At 52.1% G+C, this 17,181-nt stretch overlaps 3 protein-coding genes across 3 annotated transcripts; all 3 read left to right on the plus strand.

Annotated features, from left to right (window-relative positions):
* Positions 1-9: 9 nt before the first annotated feature.
* PV08_04238 (uncharacterized protein) lies at positions 10-2,941 on the plus strand (the record flags this gene model as incomplete). The annotated part of the gene is made up of 2 exons (XM_016378586.1): positions 10-26; positions 76-2,941. 2 exons carry the CDS (start codon positions 10-12, stop codon positions 2,939-2,941), a joined length of 2,883 nt encoding a protein of 960 aa, XP_016237263.1.
* Positions 2,942-7,511: 4,570 nt separating this feature from the next.
* PV08_04239 (uncharacterized protein) lies at positions 7,512-8,714 on the plus strand (the record flags this gene model as incomplete). Its single annotated transcript, XM_016378587.1, has 1 exon — positions 7,512-8,714. The coding sequence occupies one exon, from the start codon at positions 7,512-7,514 to the stop codon at positions 8,712-8,714; it is 1,203 nt and encodes a 400-aa protein (XP_016237264.1).
* Positions 8,715-15,169: 6,455 nt separating this feature from the next.
* Positions 15,170-16,822, plus strand: PV08_04240 (uncharacterized protein; the record flags this gene model as incomplete). Its single annotated transcript, XM_016378588.1, has 1 exon — positions 15,170-16,822. One exon carries the CDS (start codon positions 15,170-15,172, stop codon positions 16,820-16,822), a length of 1,653 nt encoding a protein of 550 aa, XP_016237265.1.
* Between the last annotated feature and the right edge of the window lie 359 nt (positions 16,823-17,181).

A 17,181-nucleotide genomic window follows, 5' to 3' on the forward strand; every position in this document is an offset into this window, starting at 1 on the left:
TACTGCGCAATGGTCAAATCATATTTGTGAGTACTTGGTCCAGAACGGTAGACACCGGCTGACTTGCTTTGACAGAAAGTTTGAACACAGCAAGACCTTCGGCCAGATCTGTACAGCCTCCGCCAATGTTGTCTGGGATCCGTCGGGCGGCGACGACTCGGCAGCAAGAGGCGGTGCAGGTCTAGCTTATGTTGGTGCAAATGAAGATGTTCTGGTGTGGAATGTGAAGAAGTCAGAAAGAGTCGGAACATGGACCGTTGAAGACAACACCGCGGTGGTGACAGTCATTTGTCGGAGTGACACTGATCCAGATGTGTTTGCAGTTGGCTACGATGACGGCAAGATTCGCATCTGGGATTCTCGGACTGCGACAGCGATCATTACATTCAACGGGCACAAGACCGCAGTTACACAGCTGAAATTTGATAAATCGGGAGTCCGGCTGGCCAGCGGCTCAAGGGACACCGACATCATCCTCTGGGATTTAGTTGCTGAAGTTGGGCTGTACCGGTTACGAGGCCACAAGGACCAGATCACTTCGATTGCTTTCTTGTCGCGCGCTATACCTGGAGAAGGTCTAGAAGATTCCAACGAGTCGGACGGCTTCCTCTTGACCACCAGCAAAGATGCGCTGATTAAGATTTGGGATCTCTCAACTCAGCATTGCATTGAAACGCACGTCACTCAAACAAACGGGGAATGCTGGGCCATGGGCCTCATGAAAGATAGGGAGGGTTGCATAACGGCTGGCAATGATGGAGAGCTCAAAGTGTGGTCCATCGATGAGTCTGCATTGACGCATGACGTGGGTACTCAACGTCAAGCGCACCAACAGATCCTGCACGAACGAGGTGCAATCTACAGACAGGGTCGCGATCGTCCACTGGCCGTCAAGTTCCATCCTCAGAAAGACCTCATCGCTATTCATGGCGCTGAAAAGGCCATCGAATTGCTCCGCATTCGCTCAGAGAATGAGATACGCAAAACCCTAACAAGAAAACGCAAGAGGAGAAAGGAAAAGACGGAAACAACTGCAGAGGCCGAGTCTGGAGTCGATGTTGCAGATGGCAAGGAAGACGTTACAGATATGACGACGGTTTCCATTTCAGACATATTTGTTCCGTATGTTCTCGTACGGACAGGTGGAAAAGTCCGATCCATGGACTGGAGTACTCAACACGGAAGGGCCATCAGGGTTTTGGTTTCGACTTCGAATAATCAGCTCGAGCTCTTTGACATTGTCGGATCTGACAACAAGAAGTCGCAGGAGACGCCGGATTACAGCCGAACACTGTCAGTTGACATGCCTGGCCATCGGTCGGATGTCCGCTGCGTCGCCTTGAGTTCTGATGATCGAATGCTTGCAACGGCTTCGCATGGGAGCTTGAAAATATGGAATACCAGGACTCAGAGTTGTCTCCGCACTCTCGAATGTGGCTATGCTTTATGTATGGCATTCCTACCCGGGGACAAAATTGTCGTAGTCGGGACCCGGGAGGGCACGCTGGAGATCTTCGACATCGCTGCCTCGAATTTACTCGACACTATCAGTGCCCATGAGCGCGACATCTGGTCCTTACAAGTTAGCCCCGATGGCAAGTCGCTTGTCACAGGATCCGCTGACAAGAGTGCCAAGTTCTGGCAGTTCAAAGTTGTCCAAGAAGAGGTTTTAGGAACGAACCGCAAGAATGCTAGGTTGACCCTGGTGCATTCTCGAACACTGAAAGTGGCAGACGACATTCTCAGTGTTTGCTTTTCGCCAGACGAGCGACTATTGGCTGTCAGTACTCTGGACAACACTGTCAAAGTGTTCTTCGTAGACAGCCTCAAGCTCTTCTTGACCTTATACGGGCATAAGCTACCTGTATTGAGCATGGATATTAGCTATGACAGTAAGCTCATTGTCACATCCAGTGCAGACAAAAATGTTCGAGTATGGGGACTGGATTTTGGTGATTGCCACAAAGCCTTCTTCGCACATCAGGACAGCATCTTGTCGGTCCTCTTTGTTCCCAACAACAACGAAGGTAATGGACACCACTTCTTCTCCGCATCGAAGGACAAGACTATCAAATACTATGATGCAGACAAATTCGAGCAAATCCAGAAGCTGGACGGACATCAAGGCGAGATTTGGGCAATGGCGATGGCGCATTCAGGAGAATTCCTGGTCAGCGCCAGCCATGACAAGAGCATCAGAATCTGGCAGCAGACAGACGAACAAATCTTTTTAGAAGAAGAAAGGGAAAGGGAGCTTGAAGAGTTGTACGAAAAAACACTCCTAACCTCCCTCGAGAAGGACGAACAGCAAGCGGATGCCGAGATGGAAGGGGTTGAAGCAACTTCAGCTGGCAAGCAAACTGCTCAGACGTTAATGGCCGGAGAGAAGATCGCAGAAGCACTCGAGGTAGGCTTCGAAGATCTTAAGCTCATGCAGCAGTATGAGCTATCGAAACGAAGCAATCCCAAGACAGCGCCGCCACCACGAGATACTGTTTTCCTGGCCAACAACAATATCTCGGCATCTGCCTACGTCCTGAACACATTTCAGAAAGTACCTTCTGCCTCATTGCAGGATGCGCTTTTGGTTTTGTCACTTTCACAGCTTCCTGCTCTGTTCACGTTCCTAGGTTTGTGGGCCAAGGAAGGTCGTAACATTCCTCTGACATGTAGAATCCTGTTCTTCATGCTCAAGACTCATCAAAAGCAGATTGTCAGTAGCCAAGCCCTCCGAGTGGCCCTTGACGAGACGCGAGAGAGACTTCGGAAAACGCTTCAGAAGCAGAAGCATGATCTTGGGTTCAATCTTGCTGGGCTGCGAGTGATGGGTCGCCGGGTCCGGGAGCTGGGAGAGAGTGACTATGTTGACGAGTCAACATGGCTGGACACGCAAGTGACAGGAACCCGAGGTACTAAGAGAGGCTTCGTTACCGTAGCCTAGTGGTCTTCCCCCCATGCATACGGCGAGCGCTCCTCTTAATTTGCTCTTTTGGTGCAAAGGGGAGAAAAAACTTCAAAACAACAACAGGATCGTCTGGGTCATGTTGCCTAACCGCGTTCAGCGCTGTTTCATTCCAAAAGCGACGAGCAGGCGGGCTTGCAACACTAGCTGGGCGGCAGTACTTGACGTACATGATCATCGTCACTCTAGTTGACATGCACCAAAACGCAAGCCGCTCCGCCGATCTTGTCTCGAGAATCCCGGGTAACGGGCGCGTTTTCATCAGTGCTGGCAGCTTCGCGCCTCCCGGACAGAGCGATGCCTCTGGGACCGGCAAAATCCTTCACGCCCATCGCTGATGCCTCAAGACTGCCCCTGATAAATGGTCAAATGCCCAGCATTCCGGCCGAATGGTTGCAGTTGCGTCCCTTGTAAGCCATGTATGACTGTCAAAGACATTCGGCAAGCAAGAAGGCTGAATTTTCCGGATACTCGCAGGCAGAGACTTACTAGAGTTGCCGCTCTGCCGTTATGCGCCAGCACTACTACCCGCAGGACTTCTATATTTCATAAGTTTCAAAACACGCTGAAGTGGTTAGTCGGGAAGATGCGCCCTTTGTCAATTGTGTCAGCTTGCAAAGGGTTGATTAGGAGACCATGCAGAGCATGTTTCTCAAAAGTTATCCTTGGCCAAAGCCAGGTCCTCGCCCTCAACAGCCTGGGATAGCGGAGCACCTGGTCTCAGTGGGCATCAGGAGTGTTGTTTTCAAGACGGAGAAGGTATGAGGGAGGATCATGCAAGGTATTGCACCACCTCCACCCAGGTCTCAGGGCTCAATGCGGAGGCCGGTGTTCATCGGCAGTACTTGTGGAACAGGGTTCTAATCCATTTGGCTAGGCCGAAGTCAAGCTGTCAGCTGTCACTTTTTCTCAACAAACTTCGGCTTTGGAGCCGCGGTAGGCAGGGTCATGATATATATTGACTACAGTATACATACATAAAATCAAGCTACTTGCACGATTGGCAGATTGACAGAAACCTTGCTTGGGTCGTGTCTTGTTTCTTACCTCCTCCCGGCTCTAGTATACCTATGATCTTCCACCGTTGCAGATCTGGCACAGGCTGCTGGCTCCGCGTTGTGTCGGATTCTTATGAGTCTGTTTATTTACACCGCGTGGCAATTGAGATTAGATTCACGGGTCGGCGAGGGCTGTAATGGTTGGCACTGCTCACGGAAACAGGACGTGGACTTCGGGCAAGGCTGCTGTGGTTGAAGTTGCTGCTTCCTGCGCAAGGCAAGGCCACCGGTCGCCGAGTCCGGGAACGAGACCCGACACAGGGTTTATTCGTGTCTGGTGCAGGGCTGGGAGCAGGGATCCCTCACAGTACGAGTCACGGATGAACGAATGCCCCCCTGGAACGGTCGATACAGCAGCAAGGTATTAGCCCGAGTCCGAGTCCGATCCCGAGATACCACTAGGCATGCACCAGAAGCGAGACCTTACCTTGCTGTTGTCCTTCGTCTTGCTTGTCGTCGGCTTTCTGGGTTAGTGTCGCGAAGAATTGTATGACCTGGAATAACCCGCGGTTGGCTCAGCGATGCCACACGATCAAGTGACTCTGGGCCTGTGGCAAAAGAAGAAGCAGTAAGCCCATCACATCGGATACTTTCCTCCCTACGGATCCTAGTCGAGCAGTTAGGACGGTTGGGCCTCCCCACTGGAGGTGGCTATTTTCCTATTCCTGCCTCTCCCCTGCTTATTCGCTTGGGGCGGCTCGCACTCGCGTCACGTCAACGATGCGTTGCCCAACCACAGCTGCAAGCTGCCAGCTAGGCAGTCCCGGCGAGCTGGTCAGGCCCGTGTTTCACGGAATACGAGAGTCAGGCTGCTACACTCAATTCGTCCCTGCGACTACCAGCTTCAGCACCAGCCAAGCATCCCTACGCACATGCTCTTTGAAAAGGTAGATTAGTCGTGACGCGAACTATTCTTGCTGCACTGCACCCAAGACTTGCCAGCTAATGCGCACTCGGAAGACCCTTAGCATGAGCCCCTGTCGATGCTTACCGCTAACGAGAAACTCGCTTCTGCTTGAAAGTGGAAGCCCACATGACGAAAATTCCAATTCAAAGACGGGGTCTAGTTCGACCTCGATCTCTACAAGCTACAGTCGCTTTGGCCATCGACGATCGTTCTACGCAATTAGGCTCTTCTTGCCGCGATATCTCGAAGAACCCGCTTCGGCGCAGTTTCATCACTCCTCCACAGTAGGTACCTCCGTATCCATACTCCGTAAAACTCAACCCCTTTTTCCAAGGTGGATCGGCGGTCTAGCTTGGAACAAGCATAAGGAGCTCCCATCAAGGAAAAGGGCTTTTCGTCAGCAGCATTCGGACCACAGCGTACAGGAGAGGAGCGGGGGCCAGTGCGCCACCACTCCATTATTCGCTTGGAATGCTCGGACGCTCTTCATTAGCATCAATGGTGCTGGTGCTGGTGTACCATATGGGTACAGCTCGTATCGTTCCTCTGAACCAGGAGACCATCCTCCGCCGAACCGGCCCTGGCTGGTCGAATGCCAGAACAACCTCTCAATGCATTGGCTGGACGATGATCTACCGCACCTCAGAGGCCAGCATCTTGAGTGAACTGGACCCGTGAGATTGTGGGTATGCAGCGAGTGATGGCCAGGGCATATCCCGTCCTGCTCACGATTCAGCTTGTTTGGGGCATGGGACGTGCTTGTGGCGTTCTGTCTCGCACCAAAAGCGTCCACCCGCTGTTGCACTAGCCGTCTCAGCCTACCCTTCTATGTGTTGGGCGGTCACGCTGGCGAAGATCCGGCTTCGATCGCAATCTTTCGTGGTTGAAGTCCCCACCAATGATCAGCTGCTAGCGACATAGTCAGCCCCTCTCGATTGTGCGCAAAAGACTTTTCAACGGTCGAAACGCTCCGGCTGCAGCCCGCAGTATGCGCAATCTGGTTTACCCACCCTTTGACGTGAAAAAAGAGGATCCCAGTCCACACCGCCGGCCGAGGTCCCTCCTATGAAGGATACCAAGAGGCACCAGAACTAAAGTTGTCGCAAGCATTCGATTACAGTCGCGCTAGCATCTGCTGGCCCTTCTGCATGGAATCACAACCCTTTTTCCTCTAACAAATATGGATCACCATCTCTCTTTCAGGGACAGCTTTGTGTCTGAGGCAAGAAACATCAAACGATATGTGATCATGTCAACATAGACAAGTCACTTCAGGAACATGGTCATGTCATTTAGCAACGTCGCCAGCATGCGAGTGCCGTCGCACCTAAAGCGGCTCACTTGGAAAGGGGTGGCCAGGCTCACCAGGCCTAAAGCTCACATCAATACTCTGTAACAAGCGTAGCCAGTTGCGCGGGAACCTTGGACCACCATTCCTTACACGGTACAAGAGCTGTAAAATTTGTCAGGAAACTTTCCCTTTGGCGCCGTCCTGACCGAACTGAGTTCTACGTTACGGTCATCTGAACTAGGACACCCATGACCATAGATCGATCCGGTGGAGTCACCCGATGGAGCCGAAACTCGCGAGGATGATTGTTTCGCTGCCCTTTGGAGCCGTACGCAGAAAGCCATCCCAGTGTCGGGAAGTGCTCAGGGTGAGAACTACAGAGGTCACGGCCAAATTGCTAGAAAGCGGATCACCTCTCTGGGAGACCTATGACTTGCACGCCTGGTGGTATTGTTCGCGACTGTTGTCTTCTTTCCGCCAAGGCGTCTTAGACCTTCGTGGGCTCGGTGGCATGGACTCATGAAGTCAACCCCAAGAGGTTGGTTCCCAGAACCCTTCACTCCTGTCGTCTTTGATGACGAAGCGCTAACTCTGGCAGGGTGACATGGGCGGGAAGAGAGATCCCTTGCTCAGCATACAACCTGGCGATCAAGCCAAATTTTCCCAAAGTGGACGTCCGTGGTCTTCAAGAGGCTTTTCATGGCCCGATGCTAGCTCGTGCTTCCAGCGCCTCCCTCCTTGGGCGTCTTGACTTCAATGCCGCACCCACTTGTACGTACACTACGTGCATATCCATAACGATCTCACCACCCTTTTCCTTCATAGGCGCCGGCCCGTGTCATTATTGCTCCTACCCTTTCAGTTCAGCTAGGACGCTGCAGCCTTTCGCAGGCCGTCCCGAAACTGGACTACCAGAATTTAGTCTACTGTAGGACCCCTTCTGTCATCTCTACCCGTTGGCTAGCCTCGTTCGATCTTCGCACATCAACCCACCTGAGTCTGCCGTGGGCAATCTGAAAGCTTCTTCAGAGGGACTTTTCCCGACCTTCTAACTTGCGTCGTTAATAGCGTCGGCTCCTGTGTCAAATGCCTATATTCTTTGCCGAATTGGCTAGCAAGATATCCCAAGCCAGTCAAGAATAATTGCATCGCCGATGATGCTCTGAATGTCCAATATACCGGATACTGTTCGAAAACCCATTCTCTCTCTTCGTAGAGAAAGCGTCCACACGCTTGACAATTGTTCCACCCAAGGCCATCTCGACACAGTCTGAACTTGTCCACTATCTATCAATGTCTCGATCAAGTCGACGGGGCCCTTGGCTACCCGAGGAAGATGCCACTCTACTTCGACTGGTGAAGACTCAAGGCCCAAACAATTGGGTGCGAATCTCGCAGCACATGCAGCATCGGTCACCGAAACAGTGCAGAGAGCGATATCACCAGAACCTGAAGCCCAGTCTGAACCACGAACCCATTTCTGCACAAGAGGGGGAACTCATCGAGGAGCTTGTCGGAGAGATGGGCAAACGATGGGCTGAAATCGCGCGGCGGCTTGGGAATCGAAGTGATAATGCAGTCAAGAACTGGTGGAATGGCAGTATGAACCGACGCAAAAGACATTCGGTCCATCCAGGCGGTGGTAGCACCTCTGTCGGCTATCGCACTCATCCTATCCCAGCTTCAGGTTCTCTGGGGCAGATCTACCTACAGCACCGCGGCATGACTTCGACGGACGAGTACCGAGACCGGCAATCGCTCGAGCCACCAACCTCTTGCGAAGAGCCGCTCAACGGCTATGAGTTGGAACGAAACTATGGATCACTAAGGCAGGACCGTCAGTTCCATTCGTCTCAGCTACCCATCGGTCATCTTCAGCACCCATCAAGCTCCCGTTCTGCAGAATTACCACCGGAGAGCCTTCTTCTACCTCAGTCATCCAGCCAACTTCGACAAGAAGGAGCTTTCGCACCCTCCCTACCTAGACTACCGTCCTACCCAACACCTACGTCAGTCCATCGAAATGACTGGCACCTGCCGCCCCTCACCCATCTCGAACGTCCCATACTATCTCCGGCACCAACGGTGGCTTCACATGCTTCTTCAAACCAACAAGCACCGTCTCTAGTTTCGGACAATCAGTCTAACTGTTCGATTTCCCCCAAGACTGTACCGTCTCCCCGACCGGGAATACCGTCATCAAACACGTTGCAGGTACAATTGTGGTCTGACACGCAGCGACCGTTCAGCAGGGGGAGCCTTCAAGATATCAGGCCTTGCCTGGCAGAATACAAACAAGACCAGGGACATGTATCTGCGTTTCAGCCACATCTGAACAGATTCAGCGGCTCGCCAAGTGCACAGCTCCTCCCGGCTCCGGAACCCCCACTATCTGGCCACAGGGGAGGTTCGAGCGACTTGAAAGATTTTACGGTTGGTTCTAGAACTTTGGCGACCAAGGATGCTCGCATGGACGTATCACGTCTACTGGACTAGACTCACGTCCAGACATTATCAGCGGCAACGTGAGCGATATTTGGATTGGCGCACTGCAAGATTGTGGATTCTGTGTTATTGAGCGGCCATCTTTCCCTGCAAATGGGTTGGCCCTGATGTTTTAATGGTATTGATGGCTTGGGACTAATGGAATTTTGTACATTATTAATATTGATGATACCCAGGATGCTACCGGGTCGAGTACAGGAGGTGAATTGAATTGTACAATAGCTATACGAGGAGAGGATTGAAAGAGGATTGAAAGTGGATACGGCCCAGGACTTGACCTGACTGGCAGAGTTGTTGGAGGACAGGACATTGATTAAAATTGCATACTGGAATGCTCAGTCGAAATCGAAACGCCATGAACTTTCGGAATGGTTGATCGGTTCTCAGATCACTGGCTGGCCATCAATCTACGGTAGTAATCACGACCACTATACGATCGTGTGACATGGACGATATATGGATGTCACGCAGTTCTACCGCTCTGGACCGACAGGAGTGTGTCAGTCAATGGCAGAACCGTCCAGAGCCTCCCGGCCAGGCAGAGGAGTGATGTGGATGACGCTTCCCAAAGCTCAACGCAGGGGTAATTCTTGCCGCTGGAAACGCGGGACCCTTCGATATCATGCTGCTCGCCATCTCCTCGCTGGCCACGTCCCGCAGACAGCCAACCCTCCAGGGTGCTTCGCAAGACCCAAGGGCGGGGACGCAACCAAATGAGTGCAGCGGTCAGCACGCCAGTCACACCATAGAACAAGGATGATGACGGGGGGTGACTCGAGGAACCAGATCGCCAAACTCGCATCTCACGCCGTTGCAAATCTCGGAATAGGCGGAGTACATGACAAGGGGACCCGGCACCGGTATCCAGTCAAAAGGCCTCATCTATCCCGGGAGAAAATGAGATGGTCGTACAGATCAAAGCCACATCGTGTCATGAAATAACCATCTTTCCGTTTATGTATCCTTTGGCAGAACCGAGATCAGTTCTCGTGCCTCGCAGACGGCCCCGGTTCCAATGACAGGAACTGTTAGGTCAAGGCGTAGAGCGTGCGAGTTGCACCATGTAAGAGCTATCGGCAGGCTCGTCTGGCAAGCTCGAAAATATCACGCACGACCTTAGTCCCGGCAGACACGCTGAATGATCCCTGGATCGAGGAAACTTCCTCCGAGGGCCCTTTACTCCACCCCTTTGTGGAGGTCAACGCCCTTCCGAGCCAAAGATCATCAGCTGCAGCTCGCTTATATCCCGGCAAACACCCTGAGACGACAGGCTTCTAACACTGAAATTGTGTAGCGCGAGACGTGGATTCCATGGAGAAGGGCCGTCCTGGTGCCTCGTCACGGTCGTGACAGGGCGGGGGATACGCAGACGAGTTGATACATGCTAACGTCTCGACCTGCTTGTTCGGCCGATACTACACAGCACCAAGCAGGAGAGGGACAGCATTGTCTTCTGGATATCTCACAACAGTCAGGCAGCAACAGACATTTCACATGGCATTCGCCCAATCTCGAGGTTGCCTCGACCTGCACACCATATGGAATCAGAGCGTCAAATCCTGCGCCTCTCTCTTCTAGCTCCTCCAGTCTTCTTTACCTGCCTTTTCGTGACGGTCAACTCGAGGTCCAACACCTCACCACCAGGCCCAGACCCGGTATCACCCAGGCATTCTGTCTAACTTCGACTGGTGCTCCACCCTTTGGGGTCGTGTGAAGCAGGCCAGCTGAACTCGGCTTCTACAGTACCTTTTGTTTTCCGTGCCAGGTCCCGGTCTTCCCCATAGGCTCAGCACAGGCTTCCTCAGCAGACCGCCGTTCCACACAGGTGGGGGGGCGGATGTCCCATCTGTGAATTACATTCACCGTCCCGATCGCGAGAATCATATCGGAATTGCGACCAAGGTCTCGTTGGCAGCGTCAAGGCCATTTTAACACCTTCACCTGCACACGTACTCAGGTTGTCGTCGCTGACAGGACGTTCCACACTCAGATAGATGGACCGACTTCATCAATCTCGGCGACGTGGTCGAAGAGTGATCTTGCCGAAAGTCATTGCTTCTCCACCCACGCCATTCCTCGCTCAGATAATAGACGAGTCCGGTGATCCCCGAGGCTCTGGCTTTACCGAGAAGCACGCAAGATGACATGATCCGACGCGAAGCAAAGTCCCCCATAGGCCATATTGTAGGAGCCTCGAGCCTGAGTCTGCACGAAGGGAGATCAGAGCTGCAAATGTCCCAGTCAGAGTATTTTGATTGGGGCTTGCATGTGAGATGTGAAACATTGACTTTTTCTTGGACTCCTGAACCTTACGAAACAAGCTCAGCCGCCCCTTGGTGGAGAGAAACATTACTATTGTATTAGCGATTCGCCTAAAACAGGGCACTGGGTGCCTCGCTTGAGAACACCCCAGCAGTGCTAGCCCGGTATATTTCCTTGCAAAGTTTTGCTTCGCGGCATGCACGGTGGTTCTTACTAGCGATCAAGATCGATTACGAATGCGCGAGTTATGAGTGTGGATTTAACCATGCCCGAATCCTCGACGAATCCCTCGCACCCACTATGGGCGAGACGAGCATGGTGTCAACCATAGGCCGGTGGAAGCAGCCCTCAGAGTTCCCGTACGGTGGACAACTGACACGCCCTTGCCCCCAACACCCAGCGCCAGAACCGGGCGAGACAGTAAATGTGGTGATTCATCACGTCGCTGTCAGATACGGAAATGCAGGGCCCACTTTCAAAAACCCAAGATATAGTTTCTCGTCAATCTGCCTCCCGATTGACAACGGCCTGGGGCAGTCTGTGCTCTACTGCCCACTACCAATCACTGCTAGTGGAAGCCTTTTCCCTTTTGTCTTTACCGACAGATCGGAGAGGGGTCCGTGTACCGATAATTAGTGAGATGCAGGAGAAAAGTCTCATCGTCATCACCGGCGCCACCGACCATCCACGAGTACCTCTTTGGGTGTTCCGTGCGCACAGGACTCACTCGTACGAGTTACGAGTACCGTGGATTGCCCATGTCAAATCCAGCACGCCCCAGTACGATCATCACGGACATAGGGCCCGACCAGATCTCAATTTACATGGCTGGTAGTGGTAGATCATCTCTTTTTTCCACGCTGCGTACTTGGAATGTCCGCGCTCTGCCATCCCCCTCCCTACCTACTCGCAGTGACAAGGATCTAGACGTGGTCAGCCATGGAAGCGGAGCTGAACCCACCAAAGGTACATACCATGCATGGACTACAGTCCTCAGACTCCCAAGAATCCAGGCCACGGCCTACATATATTGACGGGTGTCTGTGCTGCCAGACTGTCAGTCCCAACTAGGGTGGTAAGGCGACATGAAAACGATACTTGCTCTGACACCCACCGGAGATAGAATGTCCCCGGCCTTCAGTTATCCACGCACCTTATGCACGGACGCAACCGTCGACCCAGATTCAGGACATCCTGTTCGCGGGGCCGTGCACGCTCCGAGCACGATACTATTGCGTTGATTGCACAAACCCCGTATACCACCACCACCACCACCGCCACCGCCCGTTTGCGGAGCCCGCATGCGACCCTTCTTGAAACTCCAAGACTTCAGCTTTACGTACCTGTCAGCAACGTCTTACCACCCCTCTTTCGTTCGAACGGTCATGGTCTAAGATTGCTAATTCAACTTGTCTTTGGACAAAAGGGGGGGGTGGGAGGTGTTTTACTCGAGCTTAACTTGGAACGACCACTACGTTTCGACCTTTGAAAGCTACTCCTCCGAGAGACTCGTAACTCGAAGATACCTGTCGGACAGAGTTGTTTCGTTGATGGTTCCCACGGTTCTAAACGGCTGAAATGTAATGTTCGTCACGGTGCACACTGGGTACCTACTACTAGAGGTGCCTACAATAAGCACAACAGTCTGACAGTCTGGTAGTCTGGTCTGTCCTTCTTCCTAGTACTACAGGAACCATCGGGTCCACCACCACATTTTGTGCCGTTGCAAACTTACAGCACGGGCGTTATTGTGACGGTGATTGTTCATATTATTTATCCAATAACTTGTCAATTCCCCATCTACGAGTGGCCGGATCTACTGACTACTCGTACCCGGTACAACAAGTAGGAACGCTTTTTAGACTTCTGGCCGTTGCGCCACTCGGCGCTATGGCCACGATATTGGTTGAAATGGGGGTGAAATAAAATGGTCATGTTTTGTCAAATGTTGACGTACATGCACGTAATGGTTATAGTAATAATTGACGCGAGTCTCAGCCTTCCAGGGTACAGTTAAAGGTTCGTGCGACGAGTGTTATTGTCGTCTCTCGTTCCAAGCTCTGGAGCTTTGACTGTTTGGGTAATTACCCTGGTCCCATCCAGGATACGAGTATTGGCACAGATTTGAGAGTTCTACATTGGATTCGGTTGCTCGTGCTCGTGCTCGTGCTCGTGCCCATGCTCACGCTCACGGGCAGACCAGGACGAGAAGTCAACGTACATAAGATTGTCCGTCCACCTCGGTCCTCGCACCGAAGTCTAGTTGGTGGGGTACGGACGAGTATTGGCCAATTTTCATCATGTAGGCCTACCAGGGACCAGGAAGGACTCGCGAGGAATTCTGGCAACGGCATATGGTCGTCCGATCTGCGTGTTCCAAGGCCGGTCTGGTCTGGTCTGTCTTTCCGTTCTCTTGTGTTTCTTCGTCTCGAGCTCTGGTACATATACTATACTCATCACAAGAAGGGGTACTGGTACCTAAAGCAAGGTAAGGGGGGGCTCACTCTGTACTGGTATCTGCATTATTGATAACCTCCCTGGCCGGTGATTCGAACAAATCGGTTTTCCGTTACGATGCATCTCTTCCCTTGTTCTACAACTTCACAACTTTTTTACTCCGAACTCAGTACTCGTGTTCTGACTCCAGGTAGGTAGAAGGTACTTGCCGAGTTATAGGGCTGTTTCAAATCATACAGTAATCCTGTATGTACATGCCACCTGGTTTCCCACGATGAGAGCAAAACCTTCTTCTCCCCCCCTTGCTCGGATGCCCTGGCCAGGCGGTAGGTATTGTAGTACTCGTTGTACTCGTACGAGTAAACCAGTGTCGCTCGTATTGATCCGGAAACTGTTTCCGTGATATTGAACTTTAAGTTTCCTTTTTTGCTTTTTCACATTTTCGATCTTTCACATATAAGGAGAATCGGCAAATCAATAGCCTGCAACTTATTAGTCCCTTGCAGGCACGGGGCAACTTGCAAGCGACGAATTATTGCGCTAAGATGGTCAAGCTTTGATCCTTTTACATTTTTCTCCTTTCACTCCTTGTTCTGTCAACCTTGTCTGGCTGGTGGCTTGTCGTGCTTCGTATTTTTTCCGGGGGCAGCCGACCGAGCTGTAAAAAATATTGGAAAGGGAAAGGCACTACTTCTGTGGATGTACGAGTACGGACTCCGGATGTACGGAGTACTTATCCGGCATTTTATGATGATTCCTGATTCCTGATTCCTGATCCGACTGGGAAAAAGTAAATGTGTCTTGTGGCTAAATGGGATGGTGGTTGAGATCGAGATCATCAAGCCTCTCTTGCGATTTCACCCGCTGGGTTTTGAACCTTTGGAACCCCCCCGGCCTCACATGCAGGCGAGGCGAGATTTGCCAGGCGATTCCCAAGCTTCGACAACCCCTGGCTATCTGCTCCTGGGAAGCACCTGGAATCACTTCGGATGTGTTGTGTCTCCTGGACAAAGTACCAGGCGGCGGTCTGCCCCGGGGACCTTGCAATGTGGTGAGAACCCTGTCGATGTCAAACATGAGTCAAACATGAGTCAAAGGTACCTGTAGGTAAGACGGGGATCTGGTGATAAGGGATGTGACCACTGACGACGAGGACTACTCTTGAGATTGAGATCTTGTTCCATTGGAGCTCCTGGTCTGGCAATGCTTCAACATTTTGGTGATATCTGTTGGTGTCCGCGAAAGCACGTATTATCGACCTACGGCCATTGCTCTGTTTGGAAGGGTTTCAGGTCGTTGCTGGCCGCCCATGGCATTCACTGATCGGTGAGTGAAAGAAGGCAAGGCACCCAAGGTTAGGTATAGGTACCTAGGTACCTGGCTTCCAGCTCTGAGAAAACCGGTCCCCGGAACAACTATTTTCCAAAGTCCCCCATGAGCGGAAATCACATGTCGACATGTTTGCAGACCATCCGGAAGCTGCCTGCAGTTCAGCCTGATCACATACACTCTCCTTCAGCACAGTCTTGGTCATGGCATGGACAATGCTGCTTACCAAAACCTCCAGTCAAAGTCGAGTATTTTACGAGTAGACACGGGAGGCACCACAAACATCCTCCTTACCCGCAGCCGTGGCAACGAACTTCGATTCTGGAGCCCTGAGCCAACTGATTCACGACTACGACTAAACTCCCCCTTGTTTGCAAGCTCTTGGCACCCTCATTGTTATGGCTGAAGTACAACTTCCAGCCGCGGAGTCCCAAGCGTTTCAGATCAATCTAGACCAGTGGCCAGAGTACGATGGATACACGGGGCTCGGAGACAGAGAGATTCGAGTCATTGATGTTGAAGCTGGAGATCCGCCCATGTGCCGCATTCGACACGTCAGCTTGGATGAAAAGCCGCATTATCACGCGTTATCGTACTACTGGGGCGCGCCGGTCACCCCAGAAAATCTCAAAGCAGTTGAACTGAATGGCTCGCGTGTGTTCGTACGGCCCAACATATATTCATTCATCTGGCACATGAGCAGGTATTACCAGGCAGTGACGGTGTGGCTCGATGTTCTCTCCATCAATCAGAGAGATGCGGAAGAGCGAAATCGGCAGGTTTCATTGATGGGCAGTATCTTCACCTCTGCAGCCCGTGTCTATGCGTGGCTCGGTGAGGGTGATGCCGACAGTGACTACGCGTTCGATTATATCAATAGCAGCAATCCCAAAAAGGAGACGGTCTACAGCCGTCCAATATTGTCGGCATGTTTCGAACAACTCGCGATGCGTCCCTATTGGACGAGAATATGGGTGCTCCAAGAGATTGCACTTGCGACAAGCGTGCTCATCATGTGCGGCACCAAATTGAGCCACTGGGATGATTTCAGCCGTTCAATTGAGGGGGACGTTGCCGAAAGAGCGCCTCACTGTCTGCAAGTCATGAATCTACGAAACCGCGGATGCAAAGATCGACACTTGCTTGAACTCATGGAAACCTTCAAGTCTGCACGGTGTATTGACCCCCGGGACAAGGCCTATGGAGTTCGTGCACTTGCGACAAATGGCCACTGTCTAGATATCGACTACAGCGAATCGGTGGGAAGTCTGTTCTTTCGGATTGCTTCCCTGTACCCGGATACAGCCTTCCTCAGCTGGATGGATCTTAGAGTTATCGAACGTAGCAGTAAGTCGCTTCTGGGGTCTCTGTCGCTCTCCCAGAGGGACTTGGTTGTGGGTTTGGCAGGATCGAAAGCGGATAGGTTCCGTTATTGGACCGAGATCTATGGGCGGGTTGAGACGGTCTACGAGCTTCACCAGGTTGATGACACGGGAATCTCGGTCCTTCCAGCTACTAGACTAGAGGTCAAGTTGAGCTTGGGGAGGCGGAAGCGGAATCCTGTGTGGTATCTATATGGGGGCCCAAATATCCTCCCAGGCGATCTCGTCTGCTCCTTCATTAGCTGGGACCTGGGCCAGAATTCGCTGATGCTCGTCATTCGTCCTGGCAAACCCGGTATAATGGGCATCGCGACGTTTCATGTAGCACCGCATGCCGAGGATCCGTATACGCTTCACTTTCAACGACTTCAAACTAGACTGGTCAATGGGGTGACAGTATGCCGCGGGGACGGCAGGAAAGTGGATGGCTCATGGCATCAGACTTTCCACATCAATCGGCTTGTATGGTCTTTGATCTTGGCCAACCAAACCCGGAACTTGGACATATGGGCAGCGGATGTTGACCCGCGACTCCAGAGAAGACCTGTATGTGATTGTCAGCACAAAACATCGCTGTGGGAGAAGTGGGGGAGGGAAGCAGAAGAGGAGGACAGTGAAGAGGAGGGCACGTCAGAGGAGGATACGGAGGAGTTTTTATTCGTACCCTAGTGGTACACCCCCTCGGTCTACATATCAAATGTTTCAAAGAGAGAAAAGGGAATGAGACGGAGTCTCTGTCCGCGTCGGCTCCATCTATGGCCGAGGGTAAGGGATGCAGGCCGTTGGGGTCGATACAAGGCTGAGTGAGCTTCTCACGCAGACTCCTACCCTGCCGTCAGTCAAGCTCCATGTCTACCTATAGCTGTCGAAAAGAACGGGGGATATGGGGATTATGGGGAATGGGGGATCGGGAATGCTCGATCACGCCGAAAAAAAAACAGCTGCGTGCTGCAACAAGGTAAACAGTAAGTACATCAAGGTTACCTTACCTAGCTAGGGAAGCGACACGGATCGCCCAGGAGGATCAT

This window comes from Exophiala spinifera (assembly GCF_000836115.1).
Source record: "Exophiala spinifera strain CBS 89968 unplaced genomic scaffold supercont1.3, whole genome shotgun sequence".
In the NCBI taxonomy this organism is placed as follows: domain Eukaryota; kingdom Fungi; phylum Ascomycota; class Eurotiomycetes; order Chaetothyriales; family Herpotrichiellaceae; genus Exophiala; species Exophiala spinifera.